This window comes from Astatotilapia calliptera, chromosome 18, assembly GCF_964374335.1.
Source record: "Astatotilapia calliptera chromosome 18, fAstCal68.1, whole genome shotgun sequence".
Lineage (NCBI taxonomy): Eukaryota > Metazoa > Chordata > Actinopteri > Cichliformes > Cichlidae > Astatotilapia > Astatotilapia calliptera.
Window position 1 is genome coordinate 30,764,623 of NC_137439.1, and position 23,635 is coordinate 30,788,257.

Below are 23,635 nucleotides of genomic sequence, written 5' to 3' on the forward strand. Positions count from 1 at the left end.
GAACCATCAAAGAACCTCTGATTCTGAGAGTTTGTTTGTTCTGGTGTCAAAAACAAAGCTGTTTACGACTGAAGTAGTACTCCTGGTGCAAAATTGAGGACTCTTTTCTCCAATTCTATTCAGTTTTATTCATATTGCAGGTAAAGACTGCGATATAAAGAGAAAAAGCCAGCTATTAGATGACCCCCCTGTGAACAAGCACTCGTGGGAAGGAAAAAAACCCTTTTAACAGGAAGAAGCCTCCAGCAGAACCAGGCTCAGGGAGGGGCGGCCATCTGCCACGACTGGTCGAGATAAAGGCTTGTAATAGACTACTTGCACTAGGGCATGTGACGTATTTCCGTTTCCAAATAGTACCGCTTGTGCGTTTCCGGTACGTTTGCTTATCTATCGGTAGCTATGCTAATGTCGCTTCAGAATGAGTATAAAAAGGAAAGTATTTAAAACAGAACATTTTCAAAAACAGGAGAAGAAATACTCCGAGCATTGCTGTGTCCCACTTTGTTCAGCTTCAGCCAAATTTAACGGCATACTAAGTTTTCATGCCTTTCCGACCCATTCCGACTTGAGAAGACAATGGCTGGTAAATATACGCCGGGATCATTTCACGATTACCTCTCACACCAGGGTCTGCTGCAGACACTTTGCCAGTGATCAACTTATAGAGCCAACAACCCTCGATGGTCGAAGGCGGCTTATTAAAGGTGCTGTACCAACACTTTTTGAGTGGAATGGCTATAAAGTTGAACCACCGCGGCGTAGTGTTTGGGAGAGAACGGAGCGACGCCCTGAACTAGTTCCTCCTGACGATCAAGAAGAGCACAGTCTTACAAGAGATCATGACTACTGCTCAGTCCCTGAGCCGTCTGCATTGGACATATCTGCATCAGCTGCAGAAGACCTGTCCGAAGACGTGGAGACTCTGAGGAAGGAAATACAGGAGTTACGTGTCCAGCGAGAATTTGGGTTACAGCGTTTTGCTGGCTCCGACACTGACATCCGATTCTATACCAGGTACACCTAAGTTCTATTCAAGCTAACTGTTTAAAATATACCAAGGTCATGAGCTGCACAGATTAACCTGCAGAAAAACAAGAACAGGAAGTGACACAATACCACAGTGATCCAATAGCACGCTATGCTATTCTCCCATGTTTGTCTTACTCATTATATTATTGTGATGGACCGAGTTGAAAAACAGGAGGAGCCCAGGAATTATTAGAAAAATATAGTTTCCATTTATTTAACCCCCAAAAATTATATTTACAAGACTAATAAATGTTGAGCTCATAAAAGAGGTCAAAGAAACAAAACTGAACTCAGGCAACGACTGCAACCTTAACAAACCAAACAACTGCCCAAACATACATAATTGACCTAAACATGAAATGACATACAAGGGTATATATAATGGCTGATCAGACCATTGTGACACATGAGGGGTAACAAACAAAACACAATCATAAATCACAAACGATGCAGTACAATCTGGTTTGTTAATAAACTAAACACTAAAGAAGAAAATCAAAAACCCCATTAAACCCTAAACTCAAATATTTAATTAAATACAAATACTTTGTTTTTAAAGTAAAGAAAACACACATTCCCCCCTTCAGCAGGAAGTGGTGGTGTGGTCCAATTATCTTCCTTTGTATTTAATGGTTTCAAACCCTGGCTACCATCTTTTGTCCAGCAACTCCCAGGGATGATGGCAGGTAAGAAATAAAAAGACAAAAGTTAGTCAGAAAGCAAAGAAATTAAGTAGTATGAATACATAAGTAAACTAAATGTTTGACTGGTGACCTGACCAGTGTGTACCCCACCTGTCACCCTGTGTCAGCTGGGATAGGCCCCAGCTCACTGTGAATAAGCAGTTAGGAAAGCAGATGTGTGACTGGCTCAAATTTAAAAAAGAGAGAGAACACAAGAAATGTGTGAGTCAAAGTGAAATGTGTCACTCTGTGGATACATTCCCCCTTAAATAATGCCACAAAGAGCAGGAGCTTTAACATTTAACAAGGATTACACAAGTATACAAAAGTTATTGCACATCACCATAAATGCTTATGTGCATTCACATATGATATTTGTGTCCTTCATAGTTTGTTTTTGTTCTCCACTTATGAAAAGATCCTAACTTAGACTCTTGTCCCATGCTCAAACTCTTTCAACCACATTAAGCTCCAAGGAAGGACTATTTTTACATATTTCCTGGTCCTGGGACAGTGCACACTCATGGTTAGTTGCCAGAAAGCATTCTTATGTGAAACTAACAATAGAATACAAGTCATTCAGTGGTCCCTCAGCCCACTGCAGACGGAAGCAAGAAAAGGAATCCAACCATGCTTTGTTAAACACTGACATACAGAGTGCTGCAGGAATGAGTCCTAAAACCCTGAAATAAGTCATTAATGTCCATTTCACTTCCAGGGGTTTGGCTTAGATGCCTAAAATATGGTCTGTGGTTACTTTTATCCTGCATCATTAAATATACAAGTATCACGCTCATGTGTTTTCACATAATCTGGACATGTTATTGCTAACAAGTCGCTAAATGAGACAACAGAAGTTGTTGGAGACATTTGTGGTTGTCGTCCTAAAATTTTTGGGATTTTCAAATCCAATTAGCATTTTTTTATTTTTTTTCGAGGATGCATTTGAGTTTTATTTTAAACAAAGCTTTTATCTCAGTGTTCCACCATCCTAGACAAAATCCCTGAAACCAGAGAGATGCTACCTTCATGTAAAGTCCTGCAGATGCAGGTTTGGTCTGAATCCAGCAGAGCACCTTTGGGGTGGCACTGAACAGGAAATTGGCAGCATGACTGTCTGACTGACAAATCTACTGAAGTGATGTGATGTGGCAGTCAGCATGGAGCCAGATCTCACTCACAGGAAGGTTTTCAGCATTTTGTGGAAGCTGGGAACAAAAACTGCCCTGTGAGTAAAGGGGGCGGGGTCTAACTAGCAGTAGTTTGATGCCTCTAATAAACTAGATGAGTGCACATGTTGTATTAAAGATACCGCAAATAGAAACTGGGAGAATTAACCAGTGTGGTATAGCACATTGTAGAGACTATTAACATAAATGCTGCTCATCATTTAGGCACGGGACAAAAGGTGGCGGTAGCCTTTGCTATTTACCTTTAATTCTTCCATTTTTACTTAGATAAGATCAACACATGTTGATGTGACATAATCAATGGAGTTTTCCAGTGGTCTGTGTGTGTGTGCGTGTTTCTGTGGGTCTGTGTGCAGGTCCATCCATGCAATGACTTTATTTTGGCCTGTAAAGGGTCATGAGTGCTCTCTGGTGGTCATTAGAGAAACTGCACCACAGGTCAGGGTGGCGGCCATTTTAGTCTCCGAGGCCTGTTCTGCATGACTTTCTGCAGATGGATCGCCACACCACAGACACGCACAGCATCTCTGAGAGCTGTGTGTGGGGGGGAGAGTGTGACTACACTGTCGGAGTACAGAGCAAAGTGAGAGAGAAGCTCAAGAAATAAATAGTGGACGTCCTGTAAGTTTTTCACCGAGTCTGGATGCTGATGTAAGAGCTTCTGTATCACGCAAACAGTTTCTTTCTGTGGTCGGAGTATATGATCAAGTGTGGGAATCCGACCAAGTCTAATAATTTCATGCTAGTAGCAACAAATAAAAGAAATAATAATAATATTGCAAAAGTGCTGCTGTGATATCAAAGACTTTTTAAAAAAAAATGAAATAAGTAGCATCAAAGACTGTATATAAAAGATGCATCTAACCCTGTGATGTCACATATTTAATGCTGTAAAGCTAGCTATTTTACCACAGAAGGCTATGGAAATGCCCTCACCTTTGAAGCCAGGGTTTAAAGAGCTTTTCAGTTTCCAGCCACACGGGTCGTTTGCTAGGTAGCTACTTAGCTTCACACACAAAGTCAGCATTTCAGTTGATTTGTGTGTGTTCAATAACAAACAACTGAGAGAAGGATACAGTTAGAGCCTTCGCTGTCCAAAAACTGGCATTACAATTCACAAACAAGGCTTTGAATATGGCTTAAATGTTCTGGTTGAACATGGTGTGTTAGATAAACAAAAGGAAAACTTGTTACACACGCGCAATAGCAAACCAAGGTGGAAAAAGTGTTATCATTCAAGGAAAAGTTGCGGAATCTCCATCAGACCTGTTAGATTTGCTTTTACTTGTCCTCTGAATCTACACTTTGTCCAAGAGGCTTATGTTGCCGCTTCTAAATAACTCTCAAGTGTTGTTTCAGGTCCCTGTCAAAATGATGTATCCTCAAACCAAAATCATTGGTTTTCGTTATGACTTCCAACTTTTGGCAGAGACTAAAAAGGTCCATGGAGAGAGGCTTTAACAGCCTCCGGTACTGTTCAGTATTGTGGCTCAGTCCTTCCTTCAACATGCCAAGCACATTTTTTTTAAGTGCTCTGCTCATTCATCCCTTTGGTGTTTCATGTTTTACTGGCTCCAATTTACATCCTTACTCAAATAACCTGGATTAAATATTAAAGGTATATTTAGCAGAGTTTGTCCTGCCCGCAGCAGTACATGACAATAATAAATCTGCTCTGCATGGCTCACTGCCAGACTTAAACATATAGTTTATTTATTTAATATTTTGGCTGCAAGGACCTGTGCATTTTCAAGATCAACCACTGAAAGGCATAAATCAAAGTCCACTTTACAAGATGTCTTGGTCAGTGTGATTCGACCTTCTCTGTACAGAACGTAGGTTCACAGTGTCCTCAGATTCTCTTGCCAAGAGTAGAAAATATCTGAGTCCTCACCTTAAAGACTTGGTGGCTGCTTTCCTCAAACACAGAAAACGGAACACAGGGTTTCCTTTTTAAAATATAAAATGTTTTCACATTTACATGTTTTAGCAAAAACTCTTAAAAACCAACACATCGTCCAACGATCTAAAGAAACAAAGTCATTCCCATCTATCAGTCTGGAAACGTTACAAAGCATTTCTAAGGCTTTGGGACTCCAGTGAACCACAGCGAGAACCATCCATGAATGGAGGAACCTTGTGCCGTTATATCTGGCATAAAACTAACACAGCATTTCATAACAAGAACAGAGTCAAACACGGCGGTGCTAGTGTGATGGTCTGGACGTTCTTTGCCGATTCAGGACCTGGACAACTTGCTCTTACTAACAGAACCATGAATTCTGCTCTCTACCAAGGTAAATGTCTGACCATCAGTTTGTACTCTGAAGTTCAAACACACTGAGGTTATGAAACAGGACAAAGAGTACAGAAGTCCAAAGTACAGAAGCAACTCCAGCCCTAAATCAAAGAAAGAAACAGTAGGAACTTTTTAGAGTGACATAATCAAAGTTCCAATTTGATTAAAAATTCCTCCAAAGGAAAAAAAACCCTAATAAATCAGAAAAGGGGAAAATACTTTTTCACAAGACTGTGTATAAATAAAGATGAAACATTAAGGGACCTTTATGGTCTCTAACCAGTTACACAGGTTAGAGACCATTGCGCAGCTATTATTGTTGCAACCATTTAGAAGGATCCATCCAGAGATAGATCCGATCACTACAACTTTTTGCAATCGTTTGCTGAGAGCGAAAAAAGCATTCAATTGAATCTTTCCTAGTCACAAGGTTTCCCATTATCGCTATTGCAGAGGTTCCCAAAGTGTGGGAACCGCGCCGCGGTATGAAAAAAAGAAAAAAGAACGCTTGGACACTGCTAGCATAATGGACAGGTTTTTGACGGGGCTCCCACACAAACGCAAAGCAGGAGATGAAGCATCATCAAATATATTTCCAAACCAACTTCCTTCCAAGCCAAAGACTAGAAAATATGGTGAAGCATATCTTCCCTTTGGTTTCACCTGCACAACTGCCAAGGTAGGTCTCCCCTGCAGAATTGGTTTTCCCTGCATCGGGAGCACGCACTGGGCTCTCCAAATCACGGACGAACAGTCCACGAAGATTTTTCAGGGGGGCCTAGCAAAAAAAGCTTGGGAACCACTGCTCTAGTGTGACTGAGGCTATAACCACAACACTGAGGAAATCTGGTGGTCTTGTGGCTCTATCTACCCTGATGGGAATATTCTCTTCCGGGATAACAATACTGCATCAACAAAGGTTTGCTAAAATAATTCACATCATTTTCAGTCACCTGATCACAACCCAGCTCTGCCCTCCACCATCATCAAAGCAGCAAATGAGGAAATATCTTTTGAAAGAGTGTTGTTCCATCTCTCCAGTAGACTTCGAGACTCGAGGAATCCATAACAAGGCACACTGAAGCGCCTGACTAGGATATTTATAGTTGGCTTTTCCTTTAACCCTGTGGCATAATCTAATTGCAATGCTAGGAAATCAACACATACAATAATTCTGGCATACACTAATAACTACTCATATTTGAATATTTCTAGGGTAGGGTTAGGGAAACTACAAACAATGGCACCGCACACCTTTAATGTACATTTGTTGCAGTTCTCAGTGGTTTCCACTAGTGGGCAAATAAGGTCACATCCATCCATCCATCGCTTCTGCTCATCCTTTTCAGGGTTGCAGAGGACACTGGAGCCTATCCCAGCTGTCTTAGGGCAAGAGGTGGGCTACACCCTGGACAGATCGCCAGTCTGTTGCAGAGTAACACATAGACATAGACAACCATTCGTGCTCACATTCACTCCCACATTCTCAACTATGGGCAATTTAGAGTTTCCAATTAACCTAACCCCACTGCATGTCTTTGGGCTGTGGGAGGAAGCCAGAGTTCCCGGAGAGAATCCGTGCAAACACGGGGAAAACATGCAAACTCCACACAGAAATAAGGCTGCTTTTTATACATAGAGTGTCCTAATTCCACTATAATACCATATCTGATCTTTTTTTCCTTCAGACTTTTCTTTATAGTAACACAACACATATATTCGTATTATATATAAGCACATGTAAATGTTTTTTTGTATTATGACCATTCTGGAGCAAAATTAGCCAAAATATTGAAGCATTGCACTGGAAGAGCTAAGGATGACTTTCACACCATCACCAGTACTCACAGAGCACTGGATCTATACAGTACCTGACAGTAAACACGTCCTCAACATTAGCCAAAAATTGAAGATGCCCTTTCTGACATGTTCTCAATAATGGATAATCTGGTTTAGATGGCCAATAGATGATGCAGGAGGCAGCAGGAATGATTTGCACACAGTGAATCCTCTACATTTGCCTGCACATGGGCGCAGTCAGACATCACGCAGACCTTAAAGTATGGAGCTGGCAAGTTTAAAATGTTTTAATGTTTGTTCAGAACAATTGGGACACGTGCTTCATCTCATGCACAGGGTTCGAGACGACAGTGTATGTTTCTCATGGTGTTTTTTTGTGAAGTCAACAAGTCACAGTCCTAGCACTAAGCTGTTTATTTTTGGCGCTGCCTTTCAAATTCTCCACAAAGCCCTCACAAAGCCTGCGTGAGCTGGCTTCTCAGCTCAGCTATCAAGAACTGCTCGTAAGCTCTCCACTTCCATGAAAATTCCTGTTGTACTATGTATTGATGTAAAATGGCTTGCTGGCTTCCTCCTGAATGTTCAGCTGTCCTTGTCTGCAGCTATCATCTGTGACAGCCAGTCACCAATCATCATTTGGCCGCGTCGGAGCTCTTCTCTCCATCCTGTTAAAATCCCTCCAACTGGCTGTTACCTTCCTGCTCTTTAAAGCCCCATTCCCGCCCTCTTGGTATTCCTCTCCAATAAATGTGTATGTCAGTTTCCAATACGTTGTGCCCTTTCTCCAAGGCTTTTACCCTTTTTTCTTCTAAGGTAAATAGGACCCATGGACTGTAAAAGATGGACACAGCTTCCAAAACTGAAAAATAAATGGGGAACTTTGTTTTAATTTAAAAAAAAAATTTGTGTTACATTTAGAGTAAATAGATGATATAAAAGGGTCTGACAGACCTAACCGAGTTCTTCAGTTTAAGGAAGCAGCTGGCATAAAGTAATCTATGACCCCAAAACACCCTTTCCTGGTAAGATTAGAGTCTCAGTTTTGATCCCCTTGAGTAGAATATGATGTCCAAATGTTCTGTTTGATAAGTTGCTGTCATGTGAGCATACAGGGTCTCTCGGTTCTCAGCCAGAATCACCCCTCGCTCATCGGTCAAAATACCAAGATGAAATATGAGACATGAGGCTTCAAAACAGACCCTATAGTGTCTCTATGATTTCTGTATGTCTGCATTCCTCTCTTACACCTCTCATCCCGTTGCTGTTCTTTGTCTCCATCCAAACCATTCTGTCCTGTGATATAATCTCACTTCTGTCTTATCTTACAACCTTCAGTGTGCTTAATCCTCTAAATATGATGTTATCTACACCATCCCCAGCTTTAACCGAGCACTAACCCTAGAAAATCAGAATGTGCCATTTTTGGTATTAATATATTGCTTGTAATTCCCAAGTGAAAAAAGTCTATATTGGCTTTCTCCAAAATACAGAGTTAGGGTAGATTTAGGGTTCCTACGTATGATGGCTTAGACCTTAGAAGGTCAACCATTAACAATGGCTGGTGTGTTAAACCTGGATTGTTTTCAAGCAACAAGGTCAGCAGTGTGTGGTTTTTGCCTATAGGTGGGTTATGGTGTTGGGTGTTAACCCATTCCAAAGTAACACGTAACTGTTATCCCATTACATTTTTAAATAACACAGTAATGTAACACGTTATTGGACTAAACTGAGCAATCATATCACGAAACTCATTACATGAGTTACAAAGGTTCCTAAATTATGTGCACAATGGGCAGGTAGAAGGAAAAAAAACTATCAATTATGACTTCGTCCTGATGTGCACTTGCACTGTAATCCGCTCATTTCAGTTAAGGGAGGAGGAAAATTAAAAAAAAGGTCTACAACTTTTATTTTTATTGCACGAGAGAACAAAACTGCAAAGTGCAAACTGCATTCAGGACAGACACGTGTGTTATACTGCTAACACAACATTAGCTCTTCAGGGGCATCTGCATAGATAGCATGCTATTGCTAACACAAAGCTAGCGAATAGCTAGCTGAGGGGTATAGCTGGGCGGATGAAGAGCCCACCCCAGCAGATAGAGCCTGGGTTTAGATAGGTAATAAAGGCAGTGATGAGGGTTTTTTCTATAATCCCTTTAAATTCTCTTTGTCCTGATTTCGTTTTTGTGTTTTGTTGTAGGTTTTGTGTTTAAAGCTAACGCTGTGCCCTCATCAGGATAGGGATTTGTGTCAGTGTGTGGGACTGTAGCCTCAGGTTTATAGTTAATGTGACAGTGCATTTCAGGACTTATTATAGAGTAACATGTAAGTAATGTAACCGTTAGTGTCCACAGATTACTTTCTATGATGAGTAATTAAGTACTGTGTTACTTTTAAGAAAAGTAATGAGTAATGTGTGATGTTTTCCTTTTTTTGAATAAGCATCTCACCACTCTCTGCCACATTCCATAGAATGCATAATAATACACAATGAATGTTGTCAGCATACCAACAGACATACAAATAAGAGATATTATGTTACATGTACATGATATTTTTCTTGTGCTCCCATATCTGCCACATTCCAGCACAAAGTGCACCTTGAAAAGTAAGAGTGGTTTCAAGTAGAAAAAAAGGCAACATTGCAGGAAACCCTAACAAAGAAGACGATGAGCAGTTTGGTCTACAAAGTGTCTTTTTCTGCAAGAATATGCATTTTGAGAGCCATGTCGAGATTTACACTGAGCACTTTGAAGCTACAGTAAGTCACGTCTCCTTTAGCTTTCTTTGGTCCTTCATCTTCTCCTAATCAGGGGTAGCAGTCGTTGCCGCTCCTCCTCCTGCATCCTCCCTATTTTCTTCATTTTGTAATCCCACTTGGGTATCTGGAGCTGGTTCTGGTTACTGTTCCTTCTGAGTTTTTCTGGTTTGTAGCTTGGAGCTGGGGCCTTGCAGAGCCTCACCTTGGGAACCACTAGGCCCGGCCTCACACTGCTTCTCCTCAGCATATGGAGTGGCAGCAGGCTGGCTCGTCTTATGGCCACTGTGGACGCCGCTGCCATGTTGTTTAGCAGCTGAGGCTGGAGACTGGCCCTCCGATCCTTCTCCCTGGGGATGAGGAGGATCCGTGAGTTCTGGAAAAGTTTCTTGTAGTTGTTTAGCCTCTCTGGGCCCAAGCGCTTCAGCTCCGCCAGACGTTGCCTCTTTAGAATCTCTTGCACCGCGTGACGACGTTTTCCGATGCACGGCGGGCTGCTCGGGCACACCGTGCGGCAAGCTGTGGCGATAAGCGGACTGGACAGTCCCGTGGTGATCCGGACCATGTGTTCAAGGACACCATCTTCCATAGGTTTTACCTTGTTGTTGATGTAAAATCTATAAGGGCAGCAGGAAAGAAGGTTGATCAAACGCTGCTTACAGGTCTTTGGCTCTTGGGCCTGGGCCACCAACTCCTGTAGAAGACCAAATAGTTCATTTAAAAAAGAAACATTTAACTTGAAAATTGGATTATATTTTAAATGCGGTGCCTTCAACAGTTGATCCAAAATTAAGAAACGTGTATTAACCTCCAGCAGTGGCCACTCCAGGGAGAAGGAGTCACAGAACTGCTCAGGACAAGGGTTGGACATCAGCCGACTCATCAGGCGGGCTGTTTCATACCGACCGGTGAAGAGCGCCCACTCCTTGGGTGTCATTTTCCGGCCAAAGTCCCGAGCCTGGATATCACCTCCTGTATGGATATGTGTGTGGGGGGGGGTGTTTTGAAAATCACAATAATTTTTAGAAATGTTTTCTTTGTTCCCTCGGTGTTGAGGCTTTCATGATCTTTATTGCATTTATATACCTGCCAACATGATCGATCTAACACACTCAGCCCGGCCCTGCATGGCAGCCTTCATCAAAGCTGTGAAACCGTGACAGTTCCTCCTCTCGATGTCCAGACCAGGAAAGTAGTTTAGTAGGTAGTTGGAAATGATGGCATGACCTGCACAAGAAAAAACACATGTTATGAAAGGATTGCATTTGTATATTCCAGCAGCCGCTTTCTCCTTCTTCTTTCTACGATACTTCGATGACATTTTTCTGAAAACACAGTGGACATTAAGTTGCAGTCTCCAGTGGCTGAAACATGAAGCCATTTCTAAAATGTCAAAAGAACTGCGTTTTCTCTAGTGGCCACTTGAGTCTGGCTTCAAAAGTGAGTCGTTCCCCATAGGCTCCAGTGTTGAAACGCCCAACGTCATCAATGAAAATAGCACGTTTACTGCCTGAGAGAAAAATCACTTTCAGTCCAGAGCAAATTTCCTCCTCCATAACAAATGTGCCGAACCTGAATCTTTTTTATAATTCACCTTTCATGACTTTGTTTGGTCTTAAAGTTTGCAGCATGACTGCTATGACAGGTGTGCCAACACAGGCAGGTGCTCCTGCAGGGCCTCACTTCTGCTAATTCCAGTCATTAAATCAGATCTTTTTGTGGTGCTGTTGAAGTTTGTGCTCCTGTTTTGGTGAGTAAAATTATATTTTATTTGTTTATTTATGTGTGTTGCTCCCATACAGTGTATGGATGCAACTTGTTAACCAGGGTTGCTAGCATTATCTGATAACATGATTTAATGTGAAAGCATTTTAATTAAAAAAACAACACTAAAGCTACTCATTCTAACATCTGAATCGTTTCTTTCAGGTTTATTTGAGACAGCACTTTGAAAAGTGTTGCCATGCAGAATCTAAAAATATGTCTATCACATTTGTGTTACACATATTTTTAAAAAATCTTAGTTATGATCTTATTATTTTTAAAACACTTACACACTTTCATCTTTAATGTCATTACTTTGCGTATCCTTTTCACTTGTTTTTTTTTTTGCAGGATGAAATCACACTAGTGCTACAAACCCCAAATAATGCCAAAACCCCTGTCAGATTGGTTAGCACTGAGTCATCAAGCAAAACTGTGTGCATTAAGATCAGGATGTAGTAATTATAAATTTTTTTTAAAATATATTTTCTTAGAAATCCAGAGCAATCGGCTGCAACATTCCTAAATGAGCAAAACCAGGCTAAGGCTAAGGATGTGAGATACAGTTTTAGCATTGGGCTGGACATAAATTCATTACTGCCTTGATTCCCAAACTAAGTCTAGAGTTTAGTCTAGAGTTTAGTAAAGGGTCAGGAAGCACTTTTGTGATGGTGCAGTGTGTGGTGGTGGTCGCCTGAGTCGTCTGAGGTGCTGCTGAAGATTTTTGTGTGAAAAAGGATCGATACTTTTTTAATGAAGCAGAAAATGAAGAGCAGCCTACAGCTATTCATCACTGGCTGCAGTGAGCCATTCATCATTGTTAGCAGATAAGAGGCCAGGGCGCCATGTCTGATACATGTGGCTGCATCACTATGAAATTACTTATGATGGTACGGATTAATGTGAGCAAATAACGGTGATTCTTGCAATGGGAACCACCAGACCCCATTATACAACACAAATCATAATTTGGATCTATTAAAATCGGTGTGACTCATTTCTATGCGGTAGATTTTCTTCCACCATATAGAGCTGTGCAAAAGTCTTGAGCCACCCCCCATTTCTTTCTGTTTTGCTTCTAAGGAACCAGACGTTCTTGTCACGTTTAAAGTGGTCTCAAGCAATAGTTCTGTCGTCTTTCTGATGAGTTTTTCTTTGGACTGAAAATCAGCAGCAACAGGTTTTATGGAGAGATGAAGTCAAACTTAAAAATTTGGGTTCAAATCATTGTCAGCATTGTGAACAGAGGAGTAACAGGGAGTGTCTGACGCTCTGTGATGGTGTGATGGGAGCATTTCAGCCAGTGCTGGTGAGGATCTTGTCAGATTTTGTTTCACTGCACAGTACTATCAGGAAAGTATCTGACTTTCAACAGCTTCATTTTGCAGTGTGACAATCATCCCAAACACGCTTCCAGGCCGTGGATTGGTCTCCCAATGAATAAGCTGCTGAAATCGGCAAGTTACCCTGGAAACAAACTTAAAAGAAACATTTTAAATAAAAGCGGCACGTGATGCCACTCATGCCTTCAGTACGTAATCACCTGCTTCGATTAGTATTTCAATTAAATATTTGGCTTTTGAGGGTTTACAGATCTCCATATTAAAAAAATAATAATAATTAAAATGTGTGGAAGGGAGTATTTACATAGTCCATCACTGCATGACTACACAGTGATGAACTGAAGTAAACAGACTTTGTGTGCCTTTATGTAGAGTTTAAGCCAAATATAGCTTCTTGTAATTTGCCTTTTGTTTTTGTGATAATGAATCATATCATACTGCATGGACAACCCAAGTTTATAAATTCACCTGATCTCATGCTTTTCATTTAGACACACAAGAAAGCTGCAAATGAAGATGTTGCAGTAAAAAAGGAAACTGAATTTAGTCATGTCCATTAGCTAACTGAAGCACATTTATGATACCTGATGATTTCCCTAATACACAGTGATGGCCTTTGCAAGTTGCAGTTTGCCCACTACATTTCAGATGCTTGTTGATGTCATGGAGAAATAAAAATGAGCTTTGAAACGTAACTTAATTACAGTCTTCATACCAACACGGATGCACAAAAGATTGTCCCTTTTCTTAATCAGCTCAGCCACTTTATTTGCTTCCTTCTGGAGGTGAGCGTGCTCTTCAAAATTTTTCAGAACGGACAAGAAGTTGTCCTTTGGCGCAGCTTGGCTGGTTTTTCATTCTTCTTTTGTCTTGCTGGCTTCTTTCGACTCTCACATTCTCTCCTGATCAGATCAGCCACCTTGAAGGCTTCGTGTTGGATGTGGGCACACAGGACTTCGTTTACCATGATGGTCCAGAAATGTTCTTCAAAAACTATCTGCTCTATCTGTGGCACAGATGATTTTTCATCCTCCCAGAATTTTGGGATCCAGTTACCCACTGTGTAAATTTCCGTCTTAAGATGGCCGTAGGTGGTCACGTCTTTCAATTTAAACCAAAAGGTTTCATCGGAAAGACTTTCCAACGTATTCTGGGATCTTTGGGCTTCACAGAGTTGCATGTTTTTCTGCATTTGTTGATGGAACATTTGCAAGGTTGGAAGAAAATCACAGTTACAGATCAACATTAGCAATCTGTAACATAACTGAAGTCGTGTTTGTGGAGAAAACACAGCTCTGGAGCTGTGACGTCATCACATTCTATAAGATGTATCAATGACATATAGAATGTGATTACCATGGAGGGCTTTTACACACACACACACACACACACACACACACACACACACACACACACACACACACACACAATCCCGTTCAGCTATCTTAGTGAGGACCTTCATTGACATAATGCTTTCCCTAGCCCCTTACCCTAAACCTAACCATTAAAAATGAATGCCTAACCCTAACACTTACCCTTACCCTAAACCTAACCATAACCTAATTGTAACCCTGACACCAAAACCACATTTTGAGCCTCAAAAAGGCCTTCAAATTTGTGAGGACCGGTGTGTGTGTCCTCACAAGTGACTGTTGGTTCTCACAAGTATAGTAGAATGCAGATTTCAGGTCTCACAAAGATAGCTTGACAGGAACACATGCGCGCGCACACACACGATGTGATTGCTTCATCTTGTATCAGAACATAGTTAATAAACAATATAAATAGAACCATTAATCCATCAGAAACCATCTATGTCCTTATACCTTATAAACCTAATATTGGCGTTAATTAAAAATATTAATTACCTTTAATTAAGTTACCAGTATTTTTCGTTAAAAAGCTGATCAACTCAGTTTATTTGAGTTGGCTTAAATCAGGAAAATTGAGGAAGCTGGAATGTGACTAAGTACGTTTACACTATACTGTACTTAAGTAGTCTGTCTCTGTGTGTTAGCCCTGTGACAGACTGGCGACCTGTCCAGGGTGTACCACGCCTAACAAACAGTGCTTGACAGCTGGGATAGGCTTCAGCGCCCCCCGCGACCCTGAAAAAGGATAAGCGGAAGCAAATAGATGGAGTACTTAAGTAGCATATGAAGCCTGCTTGACTTTTACTTCCCTCTTATGTCCCTCTCTATTGTTCTATCACTATAGTTCAGTTGATTTCACTTTATTAAAGACACACACGAGCAAATAAAATGCATACATGCAAATTACATTCTGGAGTTCTTTACGCTACACATACAACTGTGCATCAGATTGTGAAATATAGCATGACAGGTAGGAACTCCAACACTAACAAACATTTGGCTTGCACTGCTCCACCTTTGCAACTTGAGATTCAGCCTAAATCCATCATTATATGCTTCAGTGAGTTTCTGCACACTGCTCTCTCTGTAGCTCTTCCACAAAGGAGCAGCGTACATTGGAGTGCAGAGAGAGTCCAGCCTTCACTGGAACACATACCAAACTTACAGCTCAACATATTAGCATGTGCATACATTAAGCGGCATTATGTATTTTATATTTTACTTCATTATCTGACTGTTTATGTTACTGTTGGAGTTTTGTATCTAAAACATACAAATCAGCCACACAGCTTTTTAAATAACATATAGAAGAAACTTGTTATCACATTTTTACTAAACATTGTATGATCTGAGTAACTTTGACTGTTCTTAGAAAAACAAGAACAATTTAAGATATATAAGATGAAATATCTGTTATTATTTCAAGAAAAAAATCATTTGCAAGCTGTCATAACAAGAAACATTCTGTAAAAGAATAACAAGAAAGAATTTAAACGATTAGACTGTTAAATTTCAAAAGTATACTCAGTTTCAAAACCTCTGTTTTTAAAACGTGTGCAAGTATGGACTGTGGTGGGATTTGATTCAAAGGCCTGGGGGGGGGGGGGGGGGGGGTGTTTTTTTACCTGCTTGAGCTGCAGTTATAAGAGCGGTGTTCCCCTCGTTGTCCTGCCAGTTAACATCCAGATACGGGCATTGAGAAAGAGCGATGACCACATCCACATAGCCGTTATAGCACGCCACAATCAAGCCAGACTGAAACACAAAAACAAAACGCCTTGGCATCCAACGTTTTCTTTTTCTGTGATTTATTTCAGCTCCTAAAACACACACACACACACACACACACACACACACACACACACACACACACACACACACAAAATCATTCTTATTTACAGTGAAGCTTGTTGTTATATTCTCTTTTTATGGCTCTATAAAAATGTTCACCTCCAGGACAAAAAGCAATGTGGTGATTGCCATAAAAAAATAAATCTTACTGGTCTGTCCGCTTACATGTGAATAACAAGGTGGTGTTCTGTTTTGTTTTTGTCACAGTGAGTGGGAACACACTGGTAAAGGTTTCGGGCTGGACAATCTGTTTTTGCTCTAAACAAAGTTGCTTTGAGCAGATTTGCATTTGTTTTAAAAGGTCATTGCTGTTAAATCGTTTAGTGTATCTGGTCAGCAAAGTGGCACACTGCAGGTTCAGTTTGTAGATGACATTAGTGTTAGTGTAGTCAATACTGTGTGTGCGTGCATTCATGCAATGAACATACATTAATTCAATTCAATTCAATTTTATTTATATAGCGCCAAATCACAACAAAAGTTGCCTCAAGGCGCTTCATAGATAAAGAGAAAAACCCAACAATCATATGACCCCCTATGAGCAAGCACTTTGGCGACAGTGGGAAGGAAAAACTGTGAGGAGGTAAAATTATTGTTATTGTTAAAATTATTAACAAGATAATCGACCTCTGTTGGAGTAGCGTTCAGATAGCTGCTCTGCTCTATGTTGGTACAGGTCATTGAAGATGATCACAGTGGGTGGATTATATTCTTAAACTTAGTTACAGCGCTTTCAGAAAGACATCTACTTTGATAAAGTCTACTCTCCACTTCTGTGTAATCAATTATTGTAAATGTAAATGCTATCAGGAAATGATCAGACAGGAGAGGGTTTTCAGGAAACACTGTCAAATGTTCAGTTTCTATGCCATATGTTAAAACAAGATCTAGAGTGTGATTAAAGTGGTGGGTGGGTTCTTTTACATTTTGAGAGAAGCCAATTGAGTCTAATAACAGATTAAATGCCATGTTGAGGCTGTCATTTTTAGCATCTACATGGATGTTAAAATCACCCACAATAATTATTTTATCTGAGCTGAGAACTAAATTAGATATAAAGTCTGAGAAATCAGACAGAAACTCTGTGAAAGGCCCAGGTGGACGATAGATGATAACAAGTAAGACTGGTTTCTGAGTTTTACAGCTGGGGTGGACAAGGCTAAGCATCAGGCTTTCAAATGAATTAAAAGTCTGTCTTGGTCTTTCGTTAATTAATAGGCTGGTGTGAAAAATTGCTGCCACACCGCCCCCTCGGCCTGTGCTTCGAGATTTCTGGTAGTTAGAATGTCTCGGGGGTGTTGATTCATTTAAGCTAACATAATCATCCTGCTGCAACCAGGTTTCTGTAAGGCAGAGTAGATCGATTTGTTGATCAAGTCATGTACTATTATTATTAAGTCATGTACTAACAGAGGAGAGAGACCTAATATTTAATAATCTACATTTCACTGTTTTACTCTTTGGTTCAGATGTGGATACTGTATTGTTCTTTCTTTGTAATTGTTTATGTTTAAGTTGTTTGTTGCTGGTTTTTAGTTTGTTTTTTTTGTCTTTTTGGGAGCTGACACAGTCTCTATGGAGATGGGTTTGGGGGGGGGGGGGGGGGGGGGTTAGCTGTACTGTTTCACCACATGTAATAGTAGTTTGTGTCCAGTCAAGACAACAAGACATTTTGTGCACACCAGTCTTCCCAAATCGTGTAGTACAACAATGAAAAAATATTATACATGTTTTTGCTTTAGAAGAAGCTTTTATTGCTCAACCAGAACTTGATTGCAAGGCAAGTAATGGCAGTTATTCAACTTTAAGACAATAGCAGTGCCATGAAGTTAAACTATTAAGATTGCAACTATTATTTTTGGTGTTGATTATTCACAAAACATGTCCTTGATTATTGGTCTCATTTAAATTTGTTTTTCTCTGATTAACAGTACAAAACCCAAAGAGGTTTAGATTTGCATGATTTTTTATTTAAAAATTTAAGGATCTAGAATCAGAATGAGTGATTTTTCCTTGTAAATATGTCTTACCTGTACAAAGAAAAACAAAATCCACTGGTCATTGCTTTCTTTATCCATTTGTAGTGTGCACACATTTTCAGTTTGCTTTTGTTAGAAAATGCCAAAGTTTATGAATTGGGCACGCTGCTGGTAAATGCACAAGAAGACTGAGATGGGTTTTGAGGTTTCTGCTGCAGTCTCTGGCCAGTCTGCTTCCAACACAACACATATTAAAGATGACATCCAGTTTGCAGTCATATGCCAATAATTGGGTCTTTTGTGCTTCACAAAGAGTGCAAACAGTTAGTGGGTTGACCCCACAGTGTTGTGATTCCAAGAAGAATTTCCCATAGAGACAGCAGATCTAAAGGGCATTGGGTAATCGTTTTTCAAACGGCTGGTAAAAAAGTTTTGGTAAAAAAGCAAGCTGTTGATAGAGATGATGTCAGCCAATTTGATAGCAACACCCATGACAACACATTCATAATCAAGGCGACCCTAAGGACTCCACATTAATCCAGAACTACTCTCCACTGTGTGTTCCAGCTCAACAGAACATACAGAATCTTCTACCCAGTGTGCAGAAATGTTCAGAAATAAGTTCACTTTCAAATTTATCTTCAGATTAACAATAAAACACAGCTTTCTTAACTTTGTTAAGAACAAAAACGTGCCAAAAGTGCCAAGAACTGTGCTTCCTTTAGTGGTCAACTGCAGCTGGATTCAAAGTGAGCTATCCCATTGACTACCATGTTCTAAAATGTCCAACTTTAAAGCATTAATGTGCTGTAAATGTGCCTTTGTGTAACAGCCTGGTACACAAAGAGATTTTTTTTAACCAACTGGAAACTAGAGTTAGATTTTTGACTCAGACTTTGACTAAAGTTTGGCAGCAGTGTTGGCAGCTGAAATGGTTCCAGCTGCCAACAATGGCAACTGGAACCATTCCTGCCTGCTGGGCCTCACCTCCTTTGACTGAAGTCACAAAATTATGTGATAAATAACACAATAAACTTCAACACAATAAACTAAAACTGACAAGCACAAGTAGAAAGGACTGTTGAAACTCAATAATTTGAACAATTAGGCTTCTTCTTAATAGAACAAAATAAGCATTACTCTTTTATTTTCACAAGAAAGGCTATTGAAAGCACGTAAGACAAACCATATGGAAAATAAATGTAGCAGATGTTATACTTAAAATAAGTGTCACAAGTGCAGCTGGTCAAATCGCCTACTAGTACTGTAGTTTGTGCAGTAGTAGTTTGTGTCTGTGTAGTTAGGCAGGGTCTTTGCACTAATTAGCCAATATGTGTGTGCAGCTTGCTAAGCAAACAGGTGAAATTAGCACTCCACCTTTTCATCTGAATATGGAAAACAACAACATTGCGGTCTCTATGGTTCTTACCATTTAGCATGTGTTTGTGAATTAGTTGTTCTAAATTCACAGGTCTGTGCGAGCATTGGCCACTAAAACAACAAAGAAAATCAAAGAAACTGAAGTAATTGTGGTGTAAAGTGGAAGTGATTCACTGGAAGTGGGATGTCTAAAAATGACCAAGAGACAGTAACCGGGTTTAAAATAAGATCCTCACCTCACCTGTAGGTGAGATATTGGCAAGAACTTAAACTAAAAGTCAGACATCTATCAAGAATGAAAAGGTATAAATTTCATGGTTATTTCATGGTATTTCATGACAAAATAGTGAACTTAGAAAATATACACAAATTGTGAAATTGCACCTCTTTAAAATGCAGCTCAATTAAACCTAGCTCCAAGAATAATTTTCACCGACAGTTCTGAGATAAGCTGCATGTTATTCTTGGATGCGCTTGTAGGACTGGCTTTAAAATTGCATGACAAAAATATCATACACATAAAAAAAAAAACTGTATCACCAACGTAGCCTGGACAACATTTGCTAGTTAGATGAAGTCAGCTATCTCATCTTAGCATATTTATATGCATATTTATAATTATACGGTTCTTGGAGTGAGCGCACACACTCATGAAGTTTAGTAACTTCAGGTCACTGCAACAAGCCCAGGTACAGTTTACCGACGGATGGGTACAGGACCTTGAAATGCACCGTGTAGAAAGTAAAGACCATCGTACATATCATAAGTTTACCAGTCTCACAAATTGACGTCATAAATACACATTCGTTAACCGTTTATTAATAGGACCTTTGAGCTCAATGGTAATTAATTAGCAGTGGAAATAATTTCTGGTAGCATCACAGAAATGTAGCAGTGACAACAATATTGTATGCTGTAATCGTACTGGGCAATTAGTGATACAAAAAACCTGTTTTATCCTGTGAATAAAAGTATATGTTTTTGTCAATGTACCATAATAACAGAAGCGAAACGCAATATTGTGTCAGGACAATTCACTATTTATGCACAATAAACACAATAAATAAAGGAGCATAGCGCGACAATTTCTGTTCAGCGCCAGACTTGCTTGTAACCTATATCACTAATTATGTTATGAAAATGACGTATTAACTACTACAAAACACTGACCTTCGTGTAAATGCTTGGAGCAGACTAACCTGTGAGCTGGAGTGTTCTGGGACGTTATATTTGATCTTTGAATGGCTGCAATCCAGTCGCCTTTGTTACTTCGGAAACATGGCTTGAACAATTTCTCTTCAACGACATAATCCGATAACAACCGATCTCTTTACCCGTCGGCTTCCCGTGGCTGTCATGCGACCGGCTATTGCAGTTAATAATACAACGGCTTCTTGACATTTTTGTGTTTCTTTTTATCGCTGTATAACTGATTTTAATTGAAAGCCTGCGTGCGCTAGTACCGCTTGCCACGAGTTCCCAGAATCCTTTGCGGTTCTACCCGTGAATGACGTCACATTTTCAATCTCTATATAATATGCATGTTAAATTTTATATTTGGGGTAAAATATCAAGTCTTTTCAAGTAAACCGGTTCAAGCCCAATTCAAGTCCCAAGTCATTGGTGTAAAAGTCCAAGTCAAGTCACAAGTCTTAGAACATTTTTTCAAGTCAAGTCTAATGACTCGAGTCTGACTCGAGTCCAAGTCATGTGACTCGAGTCCACACCTCTGATAGTAAGCCTTTAAAAGGTTGGGCAAGGTTGGCAAGCTGCATTGTGACACGGTAACTGCACTGGCCCATCTGTCACTGAAGGCTTAACCAACTGCTCTGAACCTCCTTTAGGATCTGACCTTCAGTGTCTTACTGGGTTTTAAGAGCTAGACCATGCTCAGCTGACCCGACAGAAAAACCAGATATCAGTGATAGAGCAGGATGATGATAGCATTCTTTTACTCAAAGCAGGCATAAAGGGTGTCATAAGAAAATCACAGGTGTGTAATATTTTGTTTTGCACTTTCAAATTATTTAAATTTAAAATTGCTTGAGGTGTGTAATCTGACACAGTGAATGGTGTGCTTGCATAAATGTTTGTCAAAGTTCTATCATATCTGTATACAACTGAATTATGACCGTAACCTCAGTGCTGCACAGCTGTCACGAGTCACCGCATATCTTGTAAGCATATTCTTATATGTTGTTTTGAAGACTATGTGCTGATAGCCACCCAGGCACTTTTAATAGATGCTTTTTTTTTTTTAAATCAAGCAGTCTACCTTAATATGGTTTTGTTATTGTTCGTAAAGTTAAGTCGAGACCAAGGTAAGACCTACTGACACATTACATGTACAGAAGCAAAGGTATTTATGAACACAACTGTACTAATGACGTTGAAAGACAGCAGCGCAGTTTTCCATTTGTACTGCTATTAATTTTTTCATAAAAAAACATTATTTATGAATAAAAAGGTGCGTGAGACTTTGTCAAAGACATTATTCTAATAAATGCACAGATACCAACTCTTCTGTTTCTGTCCGTCTCCTTCACTTCCTCTTCAGTCACTCCTTGTCTGATCATGATCTTGACAATGACGGCATTGTTGTTGCAGCAGGCCTTGAAGAAGGAGATGGGCTCTGGACTGTCAGAGCTAAACGAGTAGCGCATGTGAGAGGTGACTGAATTGTCGAGGGGATAGAAGGAGTCATCTGAGGCAATGCTCTGTGTGTCTGAGCGATCGGGCAAGGTCTCAAAGTCCAACTCTTCAAATTCCTGGTAGATATCATCCTCATCCTCCCAGTAATTTCGAGTGTAATCGATTTCAAGTTCCTCATTATCTGCCTCGCTTGATTCCTCGCTCTCATCGTCGTCTTTGCCAGCCTTGGTGATGGACATGACAGGAATATCCATATCCACTTTATTGGTTCTATACTCAGTCTTACTAATTCTGACTCCTCCAGCCACTCCATTCTCTTGAACCTTTGAACCTTTACCTTGTTCCTCCGTTATTAGCACCATTTAAATCCTCCTCCGTCGAAAACACTCTTCGAAAATCCTTGTGGGAGCCAGAAGAAGTCTAGGAATTCTCAATTACCTTGGAGTCCATTGGCTCTCTGAAATATGATGATTCCTTCTACCCCCCAGGAAACTCAATCCTGCCAGTTTCCCGACTTCCATCAGTTTTTTGCTGTGTTGGATTTCCCAAACGAACAAGGACAATCCTTTATCACTACTGATAAGTCTTTGTCGGTGCCAAAGAGGTTAGGATTCCCGAAGACTCCAAAACACAGTGTCCTCAAAGGCTTGATCATGTGCATGATCAGTTGCTCTGGGCTGTTAAAGTGATGAAAAAAAGAGTAAAGCAGAATAAAGCATCCTAATCTTTCTCTGATGATATTGTCAAATTTCCATTTTCAAAAAAAGTCAGAGAAAATTATGAAATGCACGAAAGCCACTGCGCTTCTCCGTGTGACTCTTTGCAAAGGCACCACCAGCCCCGTTCATCAGATTGTATGATCATTGCACTGGAAATCCAACATGCAGCTTGAATTTTCCAAGTCTCGGTTAGAAGTTAAAGCTGAAGTTGTCTTTTTGAAAGCAGAAGAACCAGCGCGGTCGTATTAGTTCAAAACTGACACAACTGAGCAGTTAATCCCGTGTTTGCTCACGGGGGAACACTGGGTTTTCTTTGATGATCGCCAGCAGTGGGATCGGGAGAGAGATTCTGTTGAAGTACTGCGTGGTAATCCAATTAGATTTCTCTCTAGCTCTAGCCATTTGGTTACATTCACCTCCCCAGAAACGTCTTCTGCTTCAACACAATAAACTAAAACTGACAAGCACAAGTAGAAAGGACTGTTGAAACTCAATAATTTTAACAATTAGGCTTCTTCTTAATAGAACAAAATAAGCATTACTCTTTTATTTCCACAAGAATGGTAAATGGTAAATGGCCTGCATTTGTATAGCGCTTTTCTAGTCCATAGGACCCCAAAGCGCTTTACACTACATTCAGTCATTCACCCATCCACACACACATTCACACACTGGCGATGGCAAGCTACATTGTAGCCACAGCTGCCCTGGGGCGCACTGACAGAGGCGAGGCTGCCGGACACAGGCGCCACCGGCGCCACAAGAAAGGCTATTGAAAGCACGTAAGACAAACCATATGGAAAATAAATGTA

At 40.2% G+C, this 23,635-nt stretch overlaps 1 protein-coding gene across 1 annotated transcript; it reads right to left on the reverse strand.

Moving 5' to 3' along the window:
• Positions 1–8,892: 8,892 nt before the first annotated feature.
• On the reverse strand, positions 8,893–23,123 carry ankrd33bb (ankyrin repeat domain 33Bb). Its single transcript, XM_026150748.2, has 5 exons — positions 21,972–23,123; positions 15,868–15,997; positions 10,849–10,989; positions 10,571–10,734; positions 8,893–10,456 (listed from the first exon to the last, which is right to left on the reverse strand). Exons 1-5 carry the CDS (start codon positions 22,464–22,466, stop codon positions 9,800–9,802), a joined length of 1,587 nt encoding a protein of 528 aa, XP_026006533.2. The 5' UTR covers positions 22,467–23,123; the 3' UTR covers positions 8,893–9,799.
• Positions 23,124–23,635: the final 512 nt, after the last annotated feature.